The sequence below is a fragment of the Apodemus sylvaticus genome, chromosome 9 (genome assembly GCF_947179515.1).
Source record: "Apodemus sylvaticus chromosome 9, mApoSyl1.1, whole genome shotgun sequence".
Lineage (NCBI taxonomy): Eukaryota > Metazoa > Chordata > Mammalia > Rodentia > Muridae > Apodemus > Apodemus sylvaticus.
The window spans coordinates 74236185-74256397 of NC_067480.1; the positions used below are offsets into that span (position 1 = coordinate 74236185).

The 20213-nt window shown below is 38.2% G+C and overlaps 1 protein-coding gene across 1 annotated transcript in view; it reads right to left on the reverse strand.

Moving 5' to 3' along the window:
• Kcnh8 (potassium voltage-gated channel subfamily H member 8) overlaps positions 1-20213 on the reverse strand; it is a 430038-nt gene that overhangs the window by 57366 nt on the left and 352459 nt on the right. The window contains exon 11 of the mRNA XM_052192780.1: positions 13512-13726. Within this exon, the coding sequence (XP_052048740.1) occupies positions 13512-13726 (215 nt within the window). The remainder of the gene's footprint in view (positions 1-13511; positions 13727-20213) is intronic.

A 20213-nucleotide genomic window follows, 5' to 3' on the forward strand; every position in this document is an offset into this window, starting at 1 on the left:
ACTAAAATTAATTTCACTTCTCAAAAGTTTTTTTCTAATGAATGAGTTTACATTTTTCCTTCATACATGAATACATTATTTTGACTCAAATCCACTCTTCACTCTAATTCATTCCGAGTCCCTGCCACTAATCAGATCTAATTACAGCATATTTTTAGAGAACACACACACACACACACACACACACACACACCCTACTGAGTCTAACTAAGCTTGTCTTCATTCAGTGAGTATACTGTTTGCTGTCCATTGTAGCATGAGAAATGTACTAGAGATGCCACCTTTTAAGAAAATTGACTTTCTTTCTCCAACTAGTAACTAGCCTCTCACCCAGGAGTGGAGTCTTGTGCTCTGCGCCATCCCTAAAACTCCCATGCTAGAATATTGAATAGATTAGTTTGTGCAGGACTTGTGTTGGCAACTAAACCTCCAAGAGTTCATCAGTAACTGTTTGTCATAGTCAAAGATACTGTTTTTCAGCTCTACTCTCCAGCCTCTGGCTTTTTCAAATTTTCTGTCTTTTTTTCCTCTGTTCTCTGAGCCTTATGGAAAGAACTTTGATGTCATCCTCAAATTAGTTGCATCGTGGCCTAAGCAACAAAAAGTGATTGGTGGCTTCTTTGCTCTCTGGCAGTGGTGTTTTACAGGTTGACCTATTTCTATAGAACATGCTGTGTTAGCTAGAATTCAAAGTCAGATACTCCTTAATCCTCTAGCAGGAGGACTTACATCACTCACACAGCAAGCTCTTATTTCCACTGTTCAGTCTAAAGTCCCCGCAGGGGTCTTGAAAGCCCCTGTTTTGAACTTCAGGCAAGTTTAAACCTGTTGTTTCTCAGTCAAACTGGTTTTTATTTCATTTGTTTCTTCTGACTGTATTAACAGTCTCAATGACTTTGCTGCTTCTGAGGGATGCAAGTCTAAATTCCTGTCAATTTTCACTTTAGACTATGCCCTGGCTCTGTAACCAGTAAGGTCTTGCCCTTCATATTGTCAGGATACCTATGTGGTATTACACTTGGCCACGTAGGGCAGTAGTGTAGGATATAAGATGGAAAGTCTTCATAAAGTAAGCAACTCTATTAGGAGGCACTGAACAAGAGTAACAAAATATATAATCCATATAATCTTGTAACCTGTTAAATGTTCTACAAAACATAAACAAGGCAATGTGATAGGAAAGTGGGACAGGCAAACACTATGTATTGAGAAAGTGGGAGGGGCGAACACCAGCATGTGGGCATATAAGGCCAGAGAAGCAGAACTGTGGGAAGTATTTCTTTTATTGTTGAGATTATATTGTTGAGAAGAAGACACTTTCTCCCATTTTAGCATTTCTTTTTCTTTTTTTCAGAGCTGACAACTGAACTCAGGGCCTTGCACTTGCTAGGTAAGTGCTCTACCACTGAGCTAAATCCCCAACCCCTCATTTTAGCATTTCTTAGTTGGCCATGGTTTTTTGTGCATGGTTGAGGCCTCCCTAGCATTTGCTTGTCCACCTCAGTATGCTTATTGCTGCTATTTTTTGTTCAGCTTATGTTTAGGAGTCATGTTGGTGAGACATTTATAGGTATAGATTCTGAGTTGACTAGGAGACACAGTCTCATAGCAAACTGTTTGCACCTCTGGATCTAACCATTTTTCCACCCTCTCTTTTTCTATGATCTCTGATCAAAACTTGCATTGTTGATACAATTTGGGACTGAACTCTGTAATTTGATTGGTTGTAGTTTTCTGCAATCTTATCTGTGAAGTTTCTTGTGATTTATATGTGTTTTGGTGGTTCTTAGTAAGACCCTAGAAGTGTAGAATAATATGAATATGATATATCATATTCAGGTATTTCATAGGTACATAGATTGTTTTCACACATACATAGGCATTTATGATATATGATGGATCAGTGAAGACAGATAAGTTGATCAATATAATAGATATTTGTATAGCTCAATTATTGACTTAAGGCTTTAATTAATGTATTAAAACACAAAGATTCAAGCAACTTAAGGAATAAAGGATTTGCTTTAGCTTACAGTTCCACATCATATTCCATTACTAAAGGAAGTCAGGGCTGGAACTCAAACAGGGCAAGAACTTATGTAGAGACCATTGAGGAGTATTGCATACTGTCTTATTCCCCATGGCTTGCTTAGCCTGTTTTCATTCAGGTCCTAGAATGGCCATCTCAGAGTTGGCACAGGCTACCAAAAGTTTGGCATTCCCGTATTAATAACCAATCAAGAAAACTCATTCCCAGGTGTCCACAGGTAACATTTTCTTCATTGAGGTTCTCTCTTCCAAAGTGATCCTAGCTTGTGTCAAGTTGACATAAGAGTAGCTAGTATATTGATGAATGGGTAGATTTATATATGATGATAAGAGTAGGAAGAGAAAAGGAGGGGGAAGGAAATGAGAAAGAGAGAGAGAGAGAAAGAGAGAGAGAGAGAGAGAGAGAGAGAGAGAGAGAGAGAGAGAGAGAGAGAGAGAGAGACTGGGTCAGGGATAGGGGACTGGAAAGAAGACCTAGACCTATCATGATGAATACTAAAGACAGAAGAAAAGAAAATAGCCAGAGTTAGTGATGACAATTCCTCAAAGAAGCAACAGTTAGAAAGTTCCTCACCATAATGAAGAAATCCAGGTTAATGCCTTCAAAAAATGAGAGTTAAAAAAAATCAAAGAAATTCATAAGTTCAAGAAGGAAGAAAAGCCAGGCATCCCTGCATCCCTAGAAAGTGAACCTGTTATAAACATTACGCCAGGTGCTATTATGCACATACAGATGAAGGACACCATAGAGCAAAGTACGATCCAGGAAACCAGTGCACATACATGATCAGCTATCATCTGATAGGTATGACAGTGAGGTAAATAGGGAAGGTGAGGCCTCTCATTCAATTATGATGCTGAGAAAATTCATTAACTATATTATATGGGAAAAATAAGAGTTTTACTTTAGATCATTAACAAAACATATCTGGATAACATAGTGAAAGGTTAAAAAGCAAAAGTTAAAATAACAGAAGGAAATTCAAATATCCTTATGACCTCATGCGATGGAATCAGCTTTTAAAAATATAATATAAATAAAATTAACCTTAGAAGATAATATTTATAACTTCTATTTATTAAAGTAGTATCATCTGTGTATTCCATGGCACTAAAAGTTTGCATATTCACACAGTGGATATTTTAGGTAGCTGCAGTCTTGTGGGAGGCATGACTATTCATAAGAGTCTTGGAGTCAGTCTTGAAGTAATGCTGACTCCAGGAGAGGGAACCTTGCAACATGGTAGATATCAAATACTATTTTAACATCAATTGTGTCTGCAGCCCCAGCACTGTGCAGTGCTGGCCAAATGAGTGAGCTCTGAATTCACTTAGAGACTCTGCTTCAAAACCAAAAAATAAATAACGTGAAGATTGATGGAGGAAGTCATCTGACATTGACCTCTGACCTCCACACATGCACACAGGGGTGAAAGGCCTGGGGCAACTATAAAACACTAAGGGAAAGTTTACACAAGCTAAACCAAAGAAGACTGTAAAAAGAGTTTGGGCATAGCACTGGGTCTGATGAAGAAAGAAAAAAGAATAGGGAAGGTTTGTAGAGTATGGGGAAAGTTTGTAGAGGAAGACAGTGTATTCTACATTGAACATACTAAATCTCAAAGGTTCGCCTGCAGCCCTTCAGAGGACAAAGGAGAGGTCAGGGAGGACAAAAGCATAGATCCAAGAGTCTTATGGAACCCTTTCTTGTTTGGTTAAAAAAATTACATTTCATGTGTGTATTTTTCTCAAATACATTGCTTAATTTGCTTCCTTTTCATCATTTTAAAAATGGTATTACATGTAGCATTATGACTCTCTGTTCAACACATGAGACTATGCTGAAATGCGTGTGTTTTAAGTACTGGGAATTGACCATAGGTCCACTCAATGCTATGTTAATACCTTACTACTAAGCTATATCCGCAACCCCTTAAAGACTTTTATTTTGATTCAGGCTCTTTCTCATATGCTCAGGTTGGACTTGAACTTGCAACTCTCCTATAGTGAGCCACCCTTTGTTCTATTCTTTTGAGGGCTACCACTACACTCTCCTGCCTCTGTTTTAAGAGCAGCAGGAACTTCAGGTGTGTGCAATCACTCTGTGCAAAAGAAAAACAACTCCGTGGTACTCAGTTTTGCAAGTACATTAGAAAACGATGGTGCTTATGATAGGAAACGTGAGAAGACTCGGGTGTGGTGATAGATCATCAGGTTTTGAGCTGCTGTGGGTCAGCAGCAGAAGCCATGTGAGTGGTGCTGGGAGTCAGGGCTCCTTTCAGGTGCCAGTGTTTTCCATCCAGAGAGACAGAGTGACTCTTAGAATGCTGTGGTTACTGCTTATGCTTACTGTAAATTGCAGCTTAAAGAAAAGGAAGTCACAGTGAAGACTGGAAGCCACTAAATCTCAGGTCCTCTTCCCCCTTTAACTAAAGAAGAAGACAGAAAGAGGTGGTTTAGCTTCCATGATTCTCAGACTACATATTATGATCAGAAATTGAGGTAGAGATGATGAGCCTATTTATAACTTTAATAGGCTTAGTCATCATTAGAAACCCCTATTATGACAAACTTTAAAAATTGTCCCTTACCCAATTGTTGGCATTATATTGTTGCACAGCCAAAAAACCATCAATAACAAATCAGCACCCACTGTGCACAGCAATACAATATTTATGGATAGCAACATGAACATCTGAGTTTTAGTTGCCTCCCCTTTTAGAAACAGTTTTTCTTTCCTTTTTCCTTTCCTTTCCTTTCCTTTTTCCTTTCCTTTCCTTTCCTTTCCTTTCCTTTCCTTTCCTTTCCTTTCCTTTCCTTTTTCCTTTCCTTTCCTTTCCTTTCCTTTCCTTTTTCCTTTCCTTTCCTTTCCTTTCCTTTCCTTTCCTTTCTTTCCTTTTCTTCCTTCCTTCCTTCCTTCCTTCCTTCCTTCCTTCCTTCCTTCCTTCCTTTCTTTCTTTTCTTTGATGCTCTCTGATCATCTTTTTTTATGTCAAGTTCCAGTCTCTTTATGTGAAGGAAAACTAGATTTCTCAAAAACAGATGAATTTGTGTTAAAATCAACTTATACATCTTGCTATATCAAACAGTGGAGCAAATTCACCACAATCTGCATAGACAAAAATGGTTCACCAGTGTTCAGCCACCAGGAGATATAAATAGGAGCAAGCATGATCCTATGCCAGAGGTACGAGACGCATAATTATCACGCGGTCCAAATGGCAGTACTTAACCTTTCAACGAAGTTAAGAAACCTTTCCTATAGTTTAGTTTTCTGTGAGATTGGGGTAAGTTATTCTAAGGCTCTGTGACTTAATGCAGCTGTAGGAGCCCTGATCCCAGCATGTCACAGATCCCTTCTAAATGCAGATGACTCCCTCCTGGATCTTGTTTTATTTAAAAAATGTGCTGATGTCTTTGAGTTATTTTGTTTTTATTGTTTATAATTAAACAGTCTCACCCATGCATGTAAGGAGAACTCTGTAGATCTCTATGATCTATTATGAGCTCCTTTGTATGAGTGGCTACTGGGTTTTCCAGGATAAGCAAACTTAGGTAGTTATGTTTATGTTGTTCTCAGGTCTGAAAGCATGAGTAAGCAGAAGTGTTTCACTTTCCATAACCATTGCTCTACCTGAGAACCTTTGTGAGTGGTTATTCCTTTGTGAGTGCATATGCGGGATAAGAAATGGTGTTTGGATACAAATGTGCTGAGAGCAGATCAGTACAGCAAAGTAAAGGACATGAATTGTTAAGCACGGGCTGGCATCAGGAAGTAAGTTTTCCTGAAAGGCAGAGACTGCTGGAGTTGTTGGAAGGTTTTCCATGGGGTCCTAGAATTACATAAAGTGGGCCAGCCTTACCCAACAAGGGAACTGTATTTCAAGATTTTGGAAATATGTATGTAGTTTGGTGGTGTGTGTGTGTGTGTGTGTGTGTGTTGGTATGGGTCAATAAGCATTATGAGTGTCAAGTAATCCAGAACATAAAAGTGTCTTGGGAAAAAATCTTTACTAATCCTACATCCGGTAGAAGGCTAAACTAAAAAAAAAAAAATACTCCAGACAATCAAATAACCTTATTAAAAATGGGGTACAGAGCTAAATAAAGAATTCTCAACTAAAGAAACCTGAATGGTGGAGAAGCACCTAAAGAAATGTTCATCATCCTTAGTCATCAGGGAAATGCAAATCAAAACAACTCTGACATTCCACCTTACACTAGTCAGAATGAATGACTAAGATCAAAACCTCAGATGACAACAGATGCTGGCAAGGATGTGGAGAAAGAGGAACACTCTTCCCTTGTTTGGGGGATTGCAAGCTGGTAAAAACACTGGAAATCAGTCTGGTGGTTTCCTCAGAAAATTGGAGATAATACCTGATGGCCCAGTTATACTGCTCTTGGGCATATATTCAAAACACTAATTGTAACTTTTACAAAGGGTATCTCTTTGTTATACTTTCTTTCTTTCTTTTTTTTGGGGGGTGTACTTTCTTTTTTTAATTTTTTTAATTTTTTTTAATTTTTAATTTTATTTATTTATTTATTTATTTATTTTTATTTTATTTTTTTTATTTTTTTATTTTATTTTTTATTTTTTTATTTTTTTATTTTATTATTTTTTTTATTTTTAATTTACATTTCAAATGATTTCCCCTTTTCAGGGCCCCCCACTCCCCGAAAGTCACACAAGCCCCCTTCCCTCCCCCTGTTCTCCCATCCGCCCATTCCCACTTCCCTGTTCTGGTTTTGCCCTATACTGCTACACTGAGTCTGTCCAGAACCAGGGGCCACTCCTCTGTTCTTGTACATCATTTGATGTATGGATTATGTTTGGGGTATTCCAATTTTCTAGGCTAATATCCACTTATCAGTGAGTGCATACCATGATTGGTCTTTTGAGACTGGGTTACCTCACTTAGTATGATGTTCTCCAACTCCATCCATTTGTCTAAGAATTTCATGAATTCATTGTTTCTAATGGCTGAATAGTACTCCATTGTGTAGATATACCACATTTTTTGCATCCATTCTTCTGTTGAGGGATACCTGGGTTCTTTCCAGCTTCTGGCTACTACAAATAGGGCTGCTATGAACATAGTGGAGCATGTATCCTTATTACATGGTGGGGAATCCTCTGGGTATATGTCCAGGAGTGGTATAGCAGGATCCTCCGGAAGTGATGTGCCCAGTTTTCTGAGGAATTGCCAGACTGATTTCCAGAGTGGTTGTACCAGTTTGCAACCCCACCAGCAATGGAGGAGTGTTCCTCTTTCTCTACATCCTTGCCATTTGCTGTACTTTCATGTCAGTCACTGGGTCCCTGTCACCAAGCAGCGCCCTGACCTCTCCTAAGAACTTTGTGACATTAGCTACAGGAGGAATAGCTCCTTGTCTAGGTCCAGATCAGTACTTCTGGCAACCATCTCTCTTTTCTAGTGTCTTCTCAGGTTCGTTTTATGTTCTACTAGAGAGATGCTTTACAAAACAACAATGCTTTAGGGTCCAGCCACAATGATATAATCTGCATTGAAACAATAGTGTGGTCAAAAGGAACTATACAGTTGCTCAAAATGTACTGATGAAATACATGGAGTAAAGGTGTCAATGGCTGTGACCTCTGGGAAAAGAGAAAAACACCAGCCCGAGTACCATGTTCAGTGCAGGGAAGAGGGTCTGAACACTGTTGCTTTTCAGGATTAAACAGCAAAACAGAAAGATGGTTTTACTGGCTCAGGAGTTAGCATGAAGGTTAGGTGAGCCATGGTGTGAGATTTGGGGAATATAGTCACTGATAGGGGGACTGCTTCATTGCTAGACTTGGAGTATTCACCTCACTGACATATGCAAGGCACAACACACCAGGAAGCCAGAATGGAAGAAGTGTCTCAGGGAAGACTGGATTGCAGAACATAGATTTCACTGTCATGTTGGCTTAAGGATCTGGAATCTGGGGCCACATGGACCAACTAGGAAAAGCCTTGAAACATAATGAGATGACAGCAGAGCCCAGAGAAATCATTTCAAGAGTGAGGGAAATACTTGAAGACTAAGGACAAACTGAGAGAGTCATCTAGCAAGTCCAAGATGACCCTGAATACAACAGAAGTTATCCAATGATGCTCCATCACTAGAAGAAACCTTATCCCACATAAAAGGAATGATGTGGATATGCCTTCATAAATGGCACATATCTTTAAACAAAATATGGCATTGCTTTAAAAAGGATGAAATTATCAGAAGGTAGAGATGACAGTATAGAAAAGTAGAGGAGAGAAGAAAGGAGAGGAGAGGAAGAGAGAAGTGATAATAATCACATAAGATTATTTAAATATTGGAATTAAACCTATCAAGATTTAAAACATTTCTTAAGGTGCTTCTCAGCCATTCAAAATTCTAATTCTTTGTTTATATCTGTACCCCATTTTTAATAGGGTTATTTGGCTCTCTGGAGTCTAACTTCTTGAGTTCTTTGTATATATTGAATATTAGCCCTCTGTTGGATGTAGGGCTGGTGAAGATCTTTTCCCAATTTGTTAGTTGGCATTTTGTCCTTTTGACAGTATCTTTTGCTTTACAGAAACTTTGTAATTTTATGAGGTCCCATTTTGTCAATTCTTGATCTTAGAGCATAAGCTATTGGTGTTCTGTTCAGGAAAATTTTCCCTGTGCCCCTATGCTCAATGCTCTTCCCCAGTTTCCTTTCTATTAGTTTCAGTGTGTCTGGTTTTATGTGGAACCCACACACATATGGTCACTTGATCTTCGAAATTAGATCTTTCTATCACATAGTACTTAAAACTCAACTCAAATAAGAAAGTTAAATGTTACACACCAATCTCTAGCAGATTACACTGAATGAAAGCTTCCTGGCATTGATTTGGCTAGTAATTTTTCTTTTGGATGTGACTTTAGTACATAGCAATGTCAGTAAGGAGAGACTAATTAAATTATATCAAATTGAAGAGTCCTCAGCAAAGGAAACAGCTAATGGATCAAGAAACAAACTGTATAATGATAGCTAACCATACATCTGATAGAGGTTGATATTCCAAATACACAGGTAACTCACACAAGCCAATGGCAAGAAGAGGAATAGTTGCCTGATTCAAAATGGGCAAAAGATATTCTTTGAAAGACAATGTGCAAAAGGAGTTAGAAGGCACTAGAAATCATAGAAATGCAAAATAAAGCTGCAACAAGTTTCATCTTTCAGGGGCTGGAATGGCTGCTGCCAAGAAGCTGGGAGGTGAGTGTTGTTGCAGATTAGAAGTGGGTATTCTAGACAAGGCTGTCCTCTCTCTCCATATCTTTTCAATATAGTACTTGAAGTTCTAGCTAGAGCAATTAGACAACATAAGGAGGTCAAGGGGATACAAATTGGAAAGGAAGAAGTCAAATTATCACTATTTGCAGATGACATGATAGTCTACTTAAGTGACCCGAAAACCTCCACCAGAGAACTCCTACAGCTGATAAACAACTTCAGCAAAGTGGCTGGTTATAAAATCAACTCAAGCAAATCAGTTGCCTTTGTATACTCAAAGGATAAGCAGGCTGAGAAAGAAGTTAGGGAAATGACACCCTTCACAATAGATATAAATAATATAAAGTATCTTGGTGTGACTCTAACCAAGCAAGTGAAAGATCTATATGACAAGAACCTCAGGTCACTGAAGAAGGAAATCGAAGAAGACCTCAGAAAATGGAAAAATCTTCCATGCTCGTGGATTGGCAGGATTAATATAGTTAAAATGGCCATCTTGCCAAAAGCGAACAGATTCAACGCAATCCCCATCAAAATCCCAACTCAGTTCTTCACAGAGTTAGAAAAAGCAATTCTCAAATTCATCTGGAATAACAAAAAAAACTCAGGATAGCTAAAACTATTTTCAACAACAAAAGAAATTCTGGGGGAATCAGTATTCAAGCAATACTACAGAGCAATAGTGTTAAAAACTGCATGGTATTGGCACAGTGACAGACAAGTGGACCAAGTGGAACAACCCTGAGATTTCACCTTACACCAGTCAGAATGGCTAAGGTAAAAAACTCAGGAGACAGCAGGTGTTGGCAAGTATGTGGAGAAAGAGGAACACTCCTCCACTGCTGGTGGGGCTGTAAGATGGTACAACCACTTTGGAAATCAGTCTGGCGGTTCCTCGGAAAACTGGACATGACACTTCCAGGAGGACCCTGCTATACCTCTCCTGGGCATATACCCAAAGGATTCCCCGGCTTGCAATAAAGACACATGTTCCATTATGTTCATAGCAGCCTTATTTATAATAGCCAGAAGCTGGAAAGAATCCAGATGCCCCTCAAAGGAGGAATGGATACAGAAAATATGGTATATTTACACAATGGAATACTACTCAGCAATTAGAAACAATGAATTCTCAAAAATTTTAGGCAAATGGTTTGATCTGGAAAATATCATCCTAAGTGAGGTAACCCAGTCACAAAAGAATACACATGGAATGCAATCTCTGGTAAGTGAATATTAATTAGCTCAGAAGCCCTTAATACCCAAGGCACAAATCGCATAGCAAATAACTCCCATGAAGAAGTATGGAGAAGGTCCTGATCCTGGAAAGGATTGATCTGGCATTGGAGGGGAATATAAGGACAGAGGAAAAAAAGGAGGGAGGTGATTGGAGAATGGATGGAGAGAAGAAGGCTTATTGGACATATGGGGGGGGATCCAGGAAAGGGGAAATCATTTGGAATGTAAACAAAGAATATAGAAAATAAAAATATTAAAAAATGAAGTGGGTATTCTCACATATTGTAGGTGGGAATGAACAGCAGACATTAAAATATAGCTACCACTGATCCAACAATTCTACTACTGCTTGTGTATACAAATGAGCTGAGATCATTGTGTCAATTTAAATGCCTATTTATGAACAGATGAATATGCACTTTGGAATAGTATTGACTCTTGATGAAGAAAAAAGTCCTGTGATTTACAACACTGATGAGCTTGGGAGTGTGTGGTAGTTATGCTTCATGAAATAAGCCCATTTTCCTAATATCCAATATATATAAAGAACTCAAGAAGTTAGACTCCAGAAAACCAAACAACCCTATTAAAAAATGGGGTACAGAGTTAAACAGGAAATTCTCACCTGAAGAACTTTGGATGGCAGAGAAGCATCTTAAAAAATGCTCAACTTCATTAGTCATTAGGGAAATGCAAATCAAAACAACCCTGAGATTTCACCTTACACCAGTCAGAATGGCTAAGATTAAAAATTCAGGAGACAGCAGGTGTTGGAGAGGATGTGGAGAAAGAGGAACACTCCTCCACTGCTGGTGGGGTTGCAAATTGGTACAACCACTCTGGAAATCAGTCTGGCGGTTCCTCCGAAAACTGGGCACCTCACTTCCAGAAGATCCTGCTATACCACTCCTGGGCATATACCCAGAGGATTCCCCACCATGTAATAAGGATACATGCTCTACTATGTTCATAGCAGCCCTATTTATAATTGCCAGATGCTGGAAAGAACCCAGGTATCCCTCAACAGAAGAGTGGATGCAAAAAAATGTGGTATATCTACACAATGGAGTACTATTCAGCCATTAGAAACAATGAATTCATGAAATTTTTAGGCAAATGGATGGAGCTAGAAAAAATCATACTAAGTGAGGTAACCCAGACTCAAAAGGTGACTCATGGTATGCACTCACTAATAAGTGGATATTAACCTAGAAAACTGGAATACCCCAAACATAATCCATACATCAAATGAGGTACAAGAAGAAAGGAGGAGTGGCCCCTTGTTCTGGAAAGACTCAGTGAAGAAGTATAGGGCAAAACCAGAACGGGGAAGTGGGAAGGGGTGGGTGGGAGGACAGGGGGAGAGAAGGGGGCTTAGGGGACTTTCAAGGAGTGGGGGGCTAGAAAAGGGGAAATCATTTGAAATGTAAATAAAAAAATATCAAATAAAAAAAAAGACATAAAAAAAAGAAATAAGCCCATTTTCATAAGCATAATGAAATGATCCTTGTAGGATTTCATCTTTATGTAGAATCCGGAGAAGGTGGGAATCATGAAAGCTGAGAGTTGGGTGGTAATTTCTTGAGGTAAGTAGAAGAGAAAGTTTTGCCCTTGGTCCCAGCACACCAAATTTCATCTCTATGGTGACTATGATTAAAAATGACATGCTCTACAATTTAGTATTGTTATGAACGAACATAAACTTAAAAAACACATGTTGATTAGCTTGATTTGTGTATTTAACAATACATGTGCATTTTAAAACATTATGTTATAGTCCTTAAAACTCATTTTTACACTATCATGGAAAATACAAAATGAACTACCTTGAGTGGTAAGATTTCGGTCTATTACATGAGATACCTGCGAGTTATTTCAAGAAAAAAACTTTTACTCAACTGTGTTCTTTAAACTTGGGTTTCATTTTTTCTCACAACCTGTACACCTACAAATGTACAAAACCACAGCCACTCTGGATCTGTTTGTTCTGCTAAAGAAATGGATGGACACTTATCTTAAAGATTGTTTTAACCAATAAAATGCTTTGCATGATAGGTAGCTAATAAGTATCGACCCTCGGTGTTTTTATTATGGTAGAAATGAATGGGGTGGCATATATTTATCTAACATCACTTATATCCCAAACCTAGAGGAAAGAATATGCAATGACCATTTTTCTATCTATTTTTCAAAAGATAGAATGCTAATGATTACCCATAATGTCTGCATAATATGGAATAGTCAAAACTACATTTTCTTAAATCTTGAGTGCCGCAAATATCTGAGACAAGGCACCAACTGTTACACATTGAGCTGCATGCTCTGGCTTGTCTCCCAACAATCATTCTTATTAAGTTATTATTGCTGACACATCTAATGAAGTCATATTCACGATCAGCCTAAACACAAGGCATAGTATAGTACATATTTTGACAGGAAAGCTGTTTGTATAAAATGAAACATGAAGCAAATATATAATTGCATAAAATGTTCATTATGCTTTCAGTTTCCCAGTCGTTGACTTGAATCCTTTTATGAAAATTTGGCCACTCTGATATTGATTGTTTAGGGTACCAATTTAACAAAGAGATTAGTTTCTAGCAAGTTCCCTGTCTGGCAGTTGAAAGGCTGTACAGTGAGTGACACACGTCAAACTCTGACCTGCATACTTTCTTTGGAAATCTTCACATGCTGGAGCCATCATTTATTTCCAGCTAAGTTCTGCATTCTGAAACTGAATTAGACATGAGCACATGGAGATAAGCAGGCAAGACACTGCCTACGAATAGCACTTCCCTGTCGTGTCAGCAAGGAACTCCAGACCCTAGCTAATTCACCAGTTAACAAGGGGCTGCATATCTTACCTGCAGAGCCTTTTGAAAGGGAGGCTATGACATTTGCCTCTGCTGTATTTAATCCCCAGACCCCTGTACTAATTGGAAAGGGGACTTACATCACTCTCATGACCCTCTCGCAGATTGTATGTGAGGTCATGCTGGATGTCTTCAACGAATTTGTGTGCATACTCTGGGTAAAGGCCCAGCACCTCAAAGAGACCTTTCAGGATGATGCACTGTAGATCACAGTAGGTCAGCGCCTTCACATCAGCGTTGGTCTTGATCACTTGGTCTTTAATTGATAAATTTGCTCCAATTAAATCTCCCTTCCCTAGGAAAAGATAAAAAAAAGACCCATATCATTTTGAAGAAAAGCAGAACAAACTGGAGCCCAGTCACGTTATTTGACCCCATTTACAGACACCATTTCTCTCACATTATATGAAAAAAGATAATCACCAGTTACAGTTTCAGTAGGACTAGGAGTTGGGGCCCATTTGCTTTTTGTTGTGGGATTAAAGTTGTTAACACCATCACACATTGTTTGATGTCCTGTGGAAGGTAAAACTGTCACTTAGTTGTGAGCCCTGGTCTAGAAGACATAGCTGGATGGCTTAAATATCACAAATCACCCATGGGCTCTAAGCAGATCTCTTGAAGGACTTGGCAAATGACTTTGAACCAGTCAATTTATCACAGTCACTTTAACCATTCAAAGGAGTAGTAATAACTTTTTTTCTGAGTGTAAAAATGTTGTAATCTTCTCAGGTCAGTGCATCAGGAAGCATACTGACTAGAGTAATAACAGAATACTTGGTAATAACAGAAGTGAGACAGTTGACAGACAAAGGTCCCTTCGTTTACTTGTGGTCATGTCTCCAAGATGGAAAGGAGGGTGAAGTGGGCCAAGATTCTCTGTATTCCTCTTCTGAGTCAGGATGGAGGAAGGGCTGAACATGTTGGGCCATGGTTTATGTGTAGCAGTGTGTAAGACAGGAGCATGGCTTGCAACCGTTTGCTATGACAGTGTAAGAATGTCCTTCCCCAGACAGACATGAAGTGAGTAGACAAAAACCAGCATCTAACATGACTACGCATGTGTCCAATCCTCCTTGATGTCTGACAGCAGCACTGTTCTCTATAATACTCCTGTCTACAGTGCTGTTGTCTTCAGTACTGCTGTCTATGTTAATTAGGGCGCATTCTGGGGTCTAACTTGTTTGGTAACATTTGTTGATGACTTAATAATGAACAGTTTTATCTTTTAAATATTTCAAGTGATTTCAAGAGTGGGAACCAGTATCAGAAAGGAGAAATAACCTCAAGCACTAGAATAAAAACTCATTGATTTTAAATTCTGATGTAGTTTTGACACAACCACAGTCACCCAGAAGACAAGAAGAAAGCTTTAATTATCAGACAAAGTTGGGCTGAATGCTGAAGGACCAGGAGTACATTCACAGACAGCACTAGACACTGGAGTTAACTTGGGTTTCTAGTGTTAGACTTCTGAGTTTGTCCAAAGAGAGCATCATTCTCAGGCATTAACTATAACAATCTGAATCACATTTGTGCTATGTTGTAAGCAACCAAGAACAGCGGCATAGTTCTCAGTACCGAGAAAGATATGCACCTGAAGTATTTCAAGTGGGCTGGAGAGATGGTTCAGCAGTGAAATGTATGGCTGTTCTTCCAGAGGTCCTGAGTTCAGTTCCCGGTAACCACATGGTAGCACAAAACCATCTATGATAGGATCTGATGCCCTCTTTTGACTTTTTGATGTACATACAGACAGAATACTTAAATATGTCAGTGATGTTTTGAAAGAAAAGTTATCAAGTAAACTGCCAACTTCCATGTTCAATTACATTTTTAAATTTCTAAATTTTTATCCTTTATTATGCTTAGCATTTTTGAAACAAAGCTCCTAGCAGGAAACTCACAAAAGTCCATTCTAATTAAATTATCAGTAAAAGGAAACATGAAATTAATCATATGTACTTGGGATATCAAAAACGTGTATGAAATTAAAAAGTGAAGGGAAATTATTGAATTATATGAAATGTTAACTACGATTTATATTTTATTTAAACTATAAAAATTGATTCTACTTTGGCAGAAGAAAAAACATATCACAGACTATATTTTTAGCCTCTGGAGGTGATAAAATAACCACATTATCTGGAAGAATTCAAGCCTGATTTACTGTTGTCACTAATATTGCTAAATTTGAAATTACATTTTCTGTACATTTTGTTAAAAAAAAAAGCTACACTGCTGCTTAAAAAATGCAAGCCTGAGGATGGGCATGAGATATAATCACAGCCAGAAAGTCAACAATGCAGTGACTCTTTATATTGTCTATTCGAGGACGATTCTCAGCAGTGTCATATGTGGGATTCTGCTATGCCGGGGACATTTGGAGAAGCTGTAAGGCCATTATCCGTTCATATTTATAGTTTCTGTGGTATGACTGCCAAAAGTACTACAAAAGTCCAGCTACAGCAGGGGTTTAGAACCCAAAGACGGATGTGTGGCATACTTGAAAGAAGACTTGGACCAAGATGTGCAGTTCCCGTACTTTGGCACTGAGAGAGTTCAGAACACATTTATATATTCATCTATTTCTTCTCACCTGAAAAAGTTTCACATCCATTTTCTCACACACAGTCTCTTTTAAGAACTTCCTATGTTTAACCATAACATACACACTATACTTTTCCCCTTCCTTCTTCTCCTAAATCTCCATAGTTTCTTTCTAAGGTATGAAATGTATCAAGAAAGAAAACAGTTTTATCAAGCAGTTAATATATAACCAGCACATTGGTACATAACAAAGTGACCATGGTTGGCAGCAATTGCAGTTAGAGTATAGAGAGGTAATAGGCTATGGACCCAGGGAATTATAATTTAATTATTGGCACCTAGCATCTCTCTAAATCCTAATCAGGAGACCTAATTCCTTTAACATCCTGGCTCTCAGGAAATTAGTAACCTGAGTCAGTTCCTTATCTTTAGTTGACTCACCTCTGAATGTTCCTATTATGACTTGGAACCAATAATCCAGCAAGACCTTTCTAATCTTTTGATAATCATCTAGCTGTTGTTTGGAATGGGTTGATGGGAACCTGGTTATCAGAACCAATTTCCCATCAGGAGTGAACATCTGGATGTTAGCTGATGTACTCAAAGCAGACCCTTGTGTTCAATCACATCACCTTTATTAACAAAAAGAGGTGTAGTGATCTGTTCTGTTCCCACAATCCTCAGAGACAAACAAGAATAAACTATGGCCTGAGCTTTCATTTTCTGATTATGGAGAAATGACTGTCACAGACAAAATGAAAGCAAAAACTTTCATTAGTAAAGACAAAAATGGAAAAGCAAGGCAAAAGCGAACTAAGCATTTCCTAGAAAAAGCCTAGGAGACTGCACAAATAACCCCACAGGTCCTGATTGTTGGAACCCAACTCCTCAGGCCTTGCAGCAAGAAGAGCCATCTGCATTACACTCATGCACCTTTTGCAGCAGAGGCTTGGTCACTGCAAGAATACCACCAACAGGCACCTTGGAAGGAATTCCAGTTTTGCTTTTGGATTCAGTGAATGTTTTGGGGCGCATTCATCGAGGTGTTGAGTCTCACATTGAGCTCTGACTAGGCCTTCTTGCCTCAGTAACTGTCCTGTGGATTTCTCATTTTTGTAAATTGATATTCCCGACCTAGCATCTTAACTACTCTAGGTCCCAGTATCCTTATTGCTGAAATAAAAAAAAAAATGATTTCTCTGCCTCCTATAGGTCATGGATAGTCTCCATATTTGCAGAACTGGTTCATCTTTGAGGATTAAGAACAATATAAAAAAAGTCAAATTACACAGAGACAGATAAATGCCATTTGTCAAAACACCAGTTACCATGCATGGTCATATTGTTTCAAATCAATGAAAAAACTAGTGGGGAGCCCAGTAAAGTAAAAGATGAAAAGATTTTATCTACATAACAAATTCCCCCGACATCTCTCTCCACACACCAGAGCTGGAAACACTTTTATGTGTTGATTGGGAGATAGTGTTGCTTGAGTTGGGACATGAACACTTCTTCCTCACAAGACCAATAGCTAACTTCAGTAGTGGAATGAACTCCTGTTAATTAACTAGAGAACAAATGGAAGCTGTGTGCTTAGTAAATCAGCATAGGATAAATCAGCCACATGAAATAATATTCTGAAGAGAGTTACATCATCCCATTGACATGGTAACCTTGGACCTTCTATTGTGAGTGGCTTCAGTATCGCAACAGAGTCTAGAATGGTCATGGGACAGGTTGAACTTACAGTACTTAGATATCTATGTATGGTGGGAGCAGAGAAGGGAAATACCATCATAAAGTCACAATTTATGGAGAAATTTGGGCAAGAGAGCAAAACAGCAATGGAATAAATCTTTCAGCAATAATTAACTATTTCATTATAAGAATTACAATATTTTGTAAGCTATAACAGTCACATAGAAGCTATTAAACTTGAGCTTTTTTGTTATTGCTAGTCACAAAATTTAAACATGGAGAATTAAAAGAAAAAACCCAAGTAATTTTAAATGAAGTATTATATCTGCTTGAATGTATGTCATATCATATGGTTCTGACAAAGTGGCAGATACTCTCTCAAGAAGAGGCCATTTCAGTAGGTACTAAAAGTCACTAGGCTCTAAAACTTGTAGTGGTGCTAGGAAAATTCACTGGAAAATATGTAAGTAGTGTTTTGGAAGTAAATTAGAAATAATTGTCAATTCTAAACCAGAATTACAAAATGGTAGAATGACTGTCCTTTACCTTTACAAATTGAGAAGAGGGAGGGACTATTTTATCATCTTCTGCACTTATACTAAGGAAAATATCACAGGGTGTTAGTAAAAACTGAGCCAAATTTGAAAGGGAAGTCCCAGAAATCAGAGACATTTTAGAATTTAATGAAAATGAAGGCACAACATACCCAAATCTTTGGGACACAATGAAAGCAGTGCTAAGAGGAAAACTCATAGCCCTGAGTGCCTCCAAAAAGAAAATGGAGAGAGCATATACTAGCAGCTTAGTGACACACCTGAAAGCCCTGGAACAAAAAGAAGCTATTTCACCCAGGAGGAGTAGAAGACAGGAAATCATCAAACTCAGGGCTGAAATCAATCAAGTGGAAACAAAGAGAACCATACAAAGAATCAACGAGTCCAGGAGCTGGTTCTTTGAGAAAATCAACAAGATACACCTTTCCTGTTTTCAAAACTGAAGTCCACATGCGAAGCAGTGGAACTTGCAGGGTTGGCCTGCACTCAGCCTCTAGCTCCTCCCCTTTAGTTGAGGCAGCCACACCACCACAGTCTCTTATCAATGCTCTACACAATTCAGCTAAGGTATGAGAAGCAAAAGAAATTTATTTCTGATGATCTGGAGCTGAAAAGTCTAAGGTTAAGGCCTTGGCAGGTTCCATGTCTAATAAGGGCCAGTTTTCTACTGACTTCTGATTGTGATACCATAGCGGAAAAAGCCACGTGGCTGGCTGAGATTCTTTATAAACCCATTTTGGAATGTATTAACCGCATCCAAGGTTCTCACCTCCTAATTTCATCTTGCAAGGAATGGATTTCAGAAGATGAATGTGCAGATTTGACAAAATTTCAGGACTCGATAGTGAGACTAATATACCAGTTCACACTAGGGACTCAATAATTATCACGTCTCTCTACCAAAATATAACCTATTCTCAAGCTTACCACCTCAGTAGAAGCCTGACAGCATTAACATCAAATGACATGTATTTTTGAGACAAGAAGGAGCAGTGCTCTTTCCAGAATATAGAATAGTATTGGGGAAACATTAAATGCTTTTACATCTGTGTTTACAGTCCGTGAAGGCTTAAATGTACCAGGTGTCAAAATACTTTGCAAAGATTTGTCACAGATCACTTCCTTAGAAAAACAGAATGAAAATTACTGCATTAACCATTTACTGATATGATGTAAAATACTGATTTTTAAAATGTACCCTGGATTCATCTGATGCTCACCCCTCTCCACCATTCTGGTTGAATTTTCTATTTTGTCATACTCTTGGGTTCAATCTCCATAAGGGCAAAATTTCTAGCAATTTCTGTTCTAGCATTTTTAGTCCTTAGACTAATGTTCAATAATGATTGGTTATATAAAGAAATGAGAGTGAGGTTGAAAAGAACTCAGATAATATTGGGAGAGAATTTTTCTATATTAGCCCACATACTGTCTTCTGCCAGCTCTTCTTCATATTTCAGTGAAAAATAATTGTGTCTAGTATTTGAAGTCAACATCACAGCACTGAGTTTCCACAGTTAAGAGTTTTCTCTGAGGAACTAAAAGGAGGCTGTGTTACCTTTGCAGTACTAGGTTAATGACAGTGATCAAGATTTTTTCCCAAAGTTAAACTCATTTTTCCTCTCTTTCTGGGGCAGATAAAACATAATTCTAATGTTCTTTGTACTGGTTCTTCAAAAACATAGAAATTCTCCTTGAAAACAGGGCTGCTGTTTCTTCTATAGGACACCATATGGATTGTAAACAGAAGTCAGAAAGACTTAAACTGTGTATGAAATCTAGGTATTTACTCACTTGTAAAATGGTAATATTTATATTACCTGAACTTTCTTTGTATAGGAATCATGATATGTTGTGTATGACATTTAGGTAAATTGAATCCAATATGGAGTTCATACATTCATCTGTAATTTGTCAACTCCTGTCAACATCTACCTCTTCTGTACTTTGTATTCTTTATACTCTAGAGGAAAATTTCAG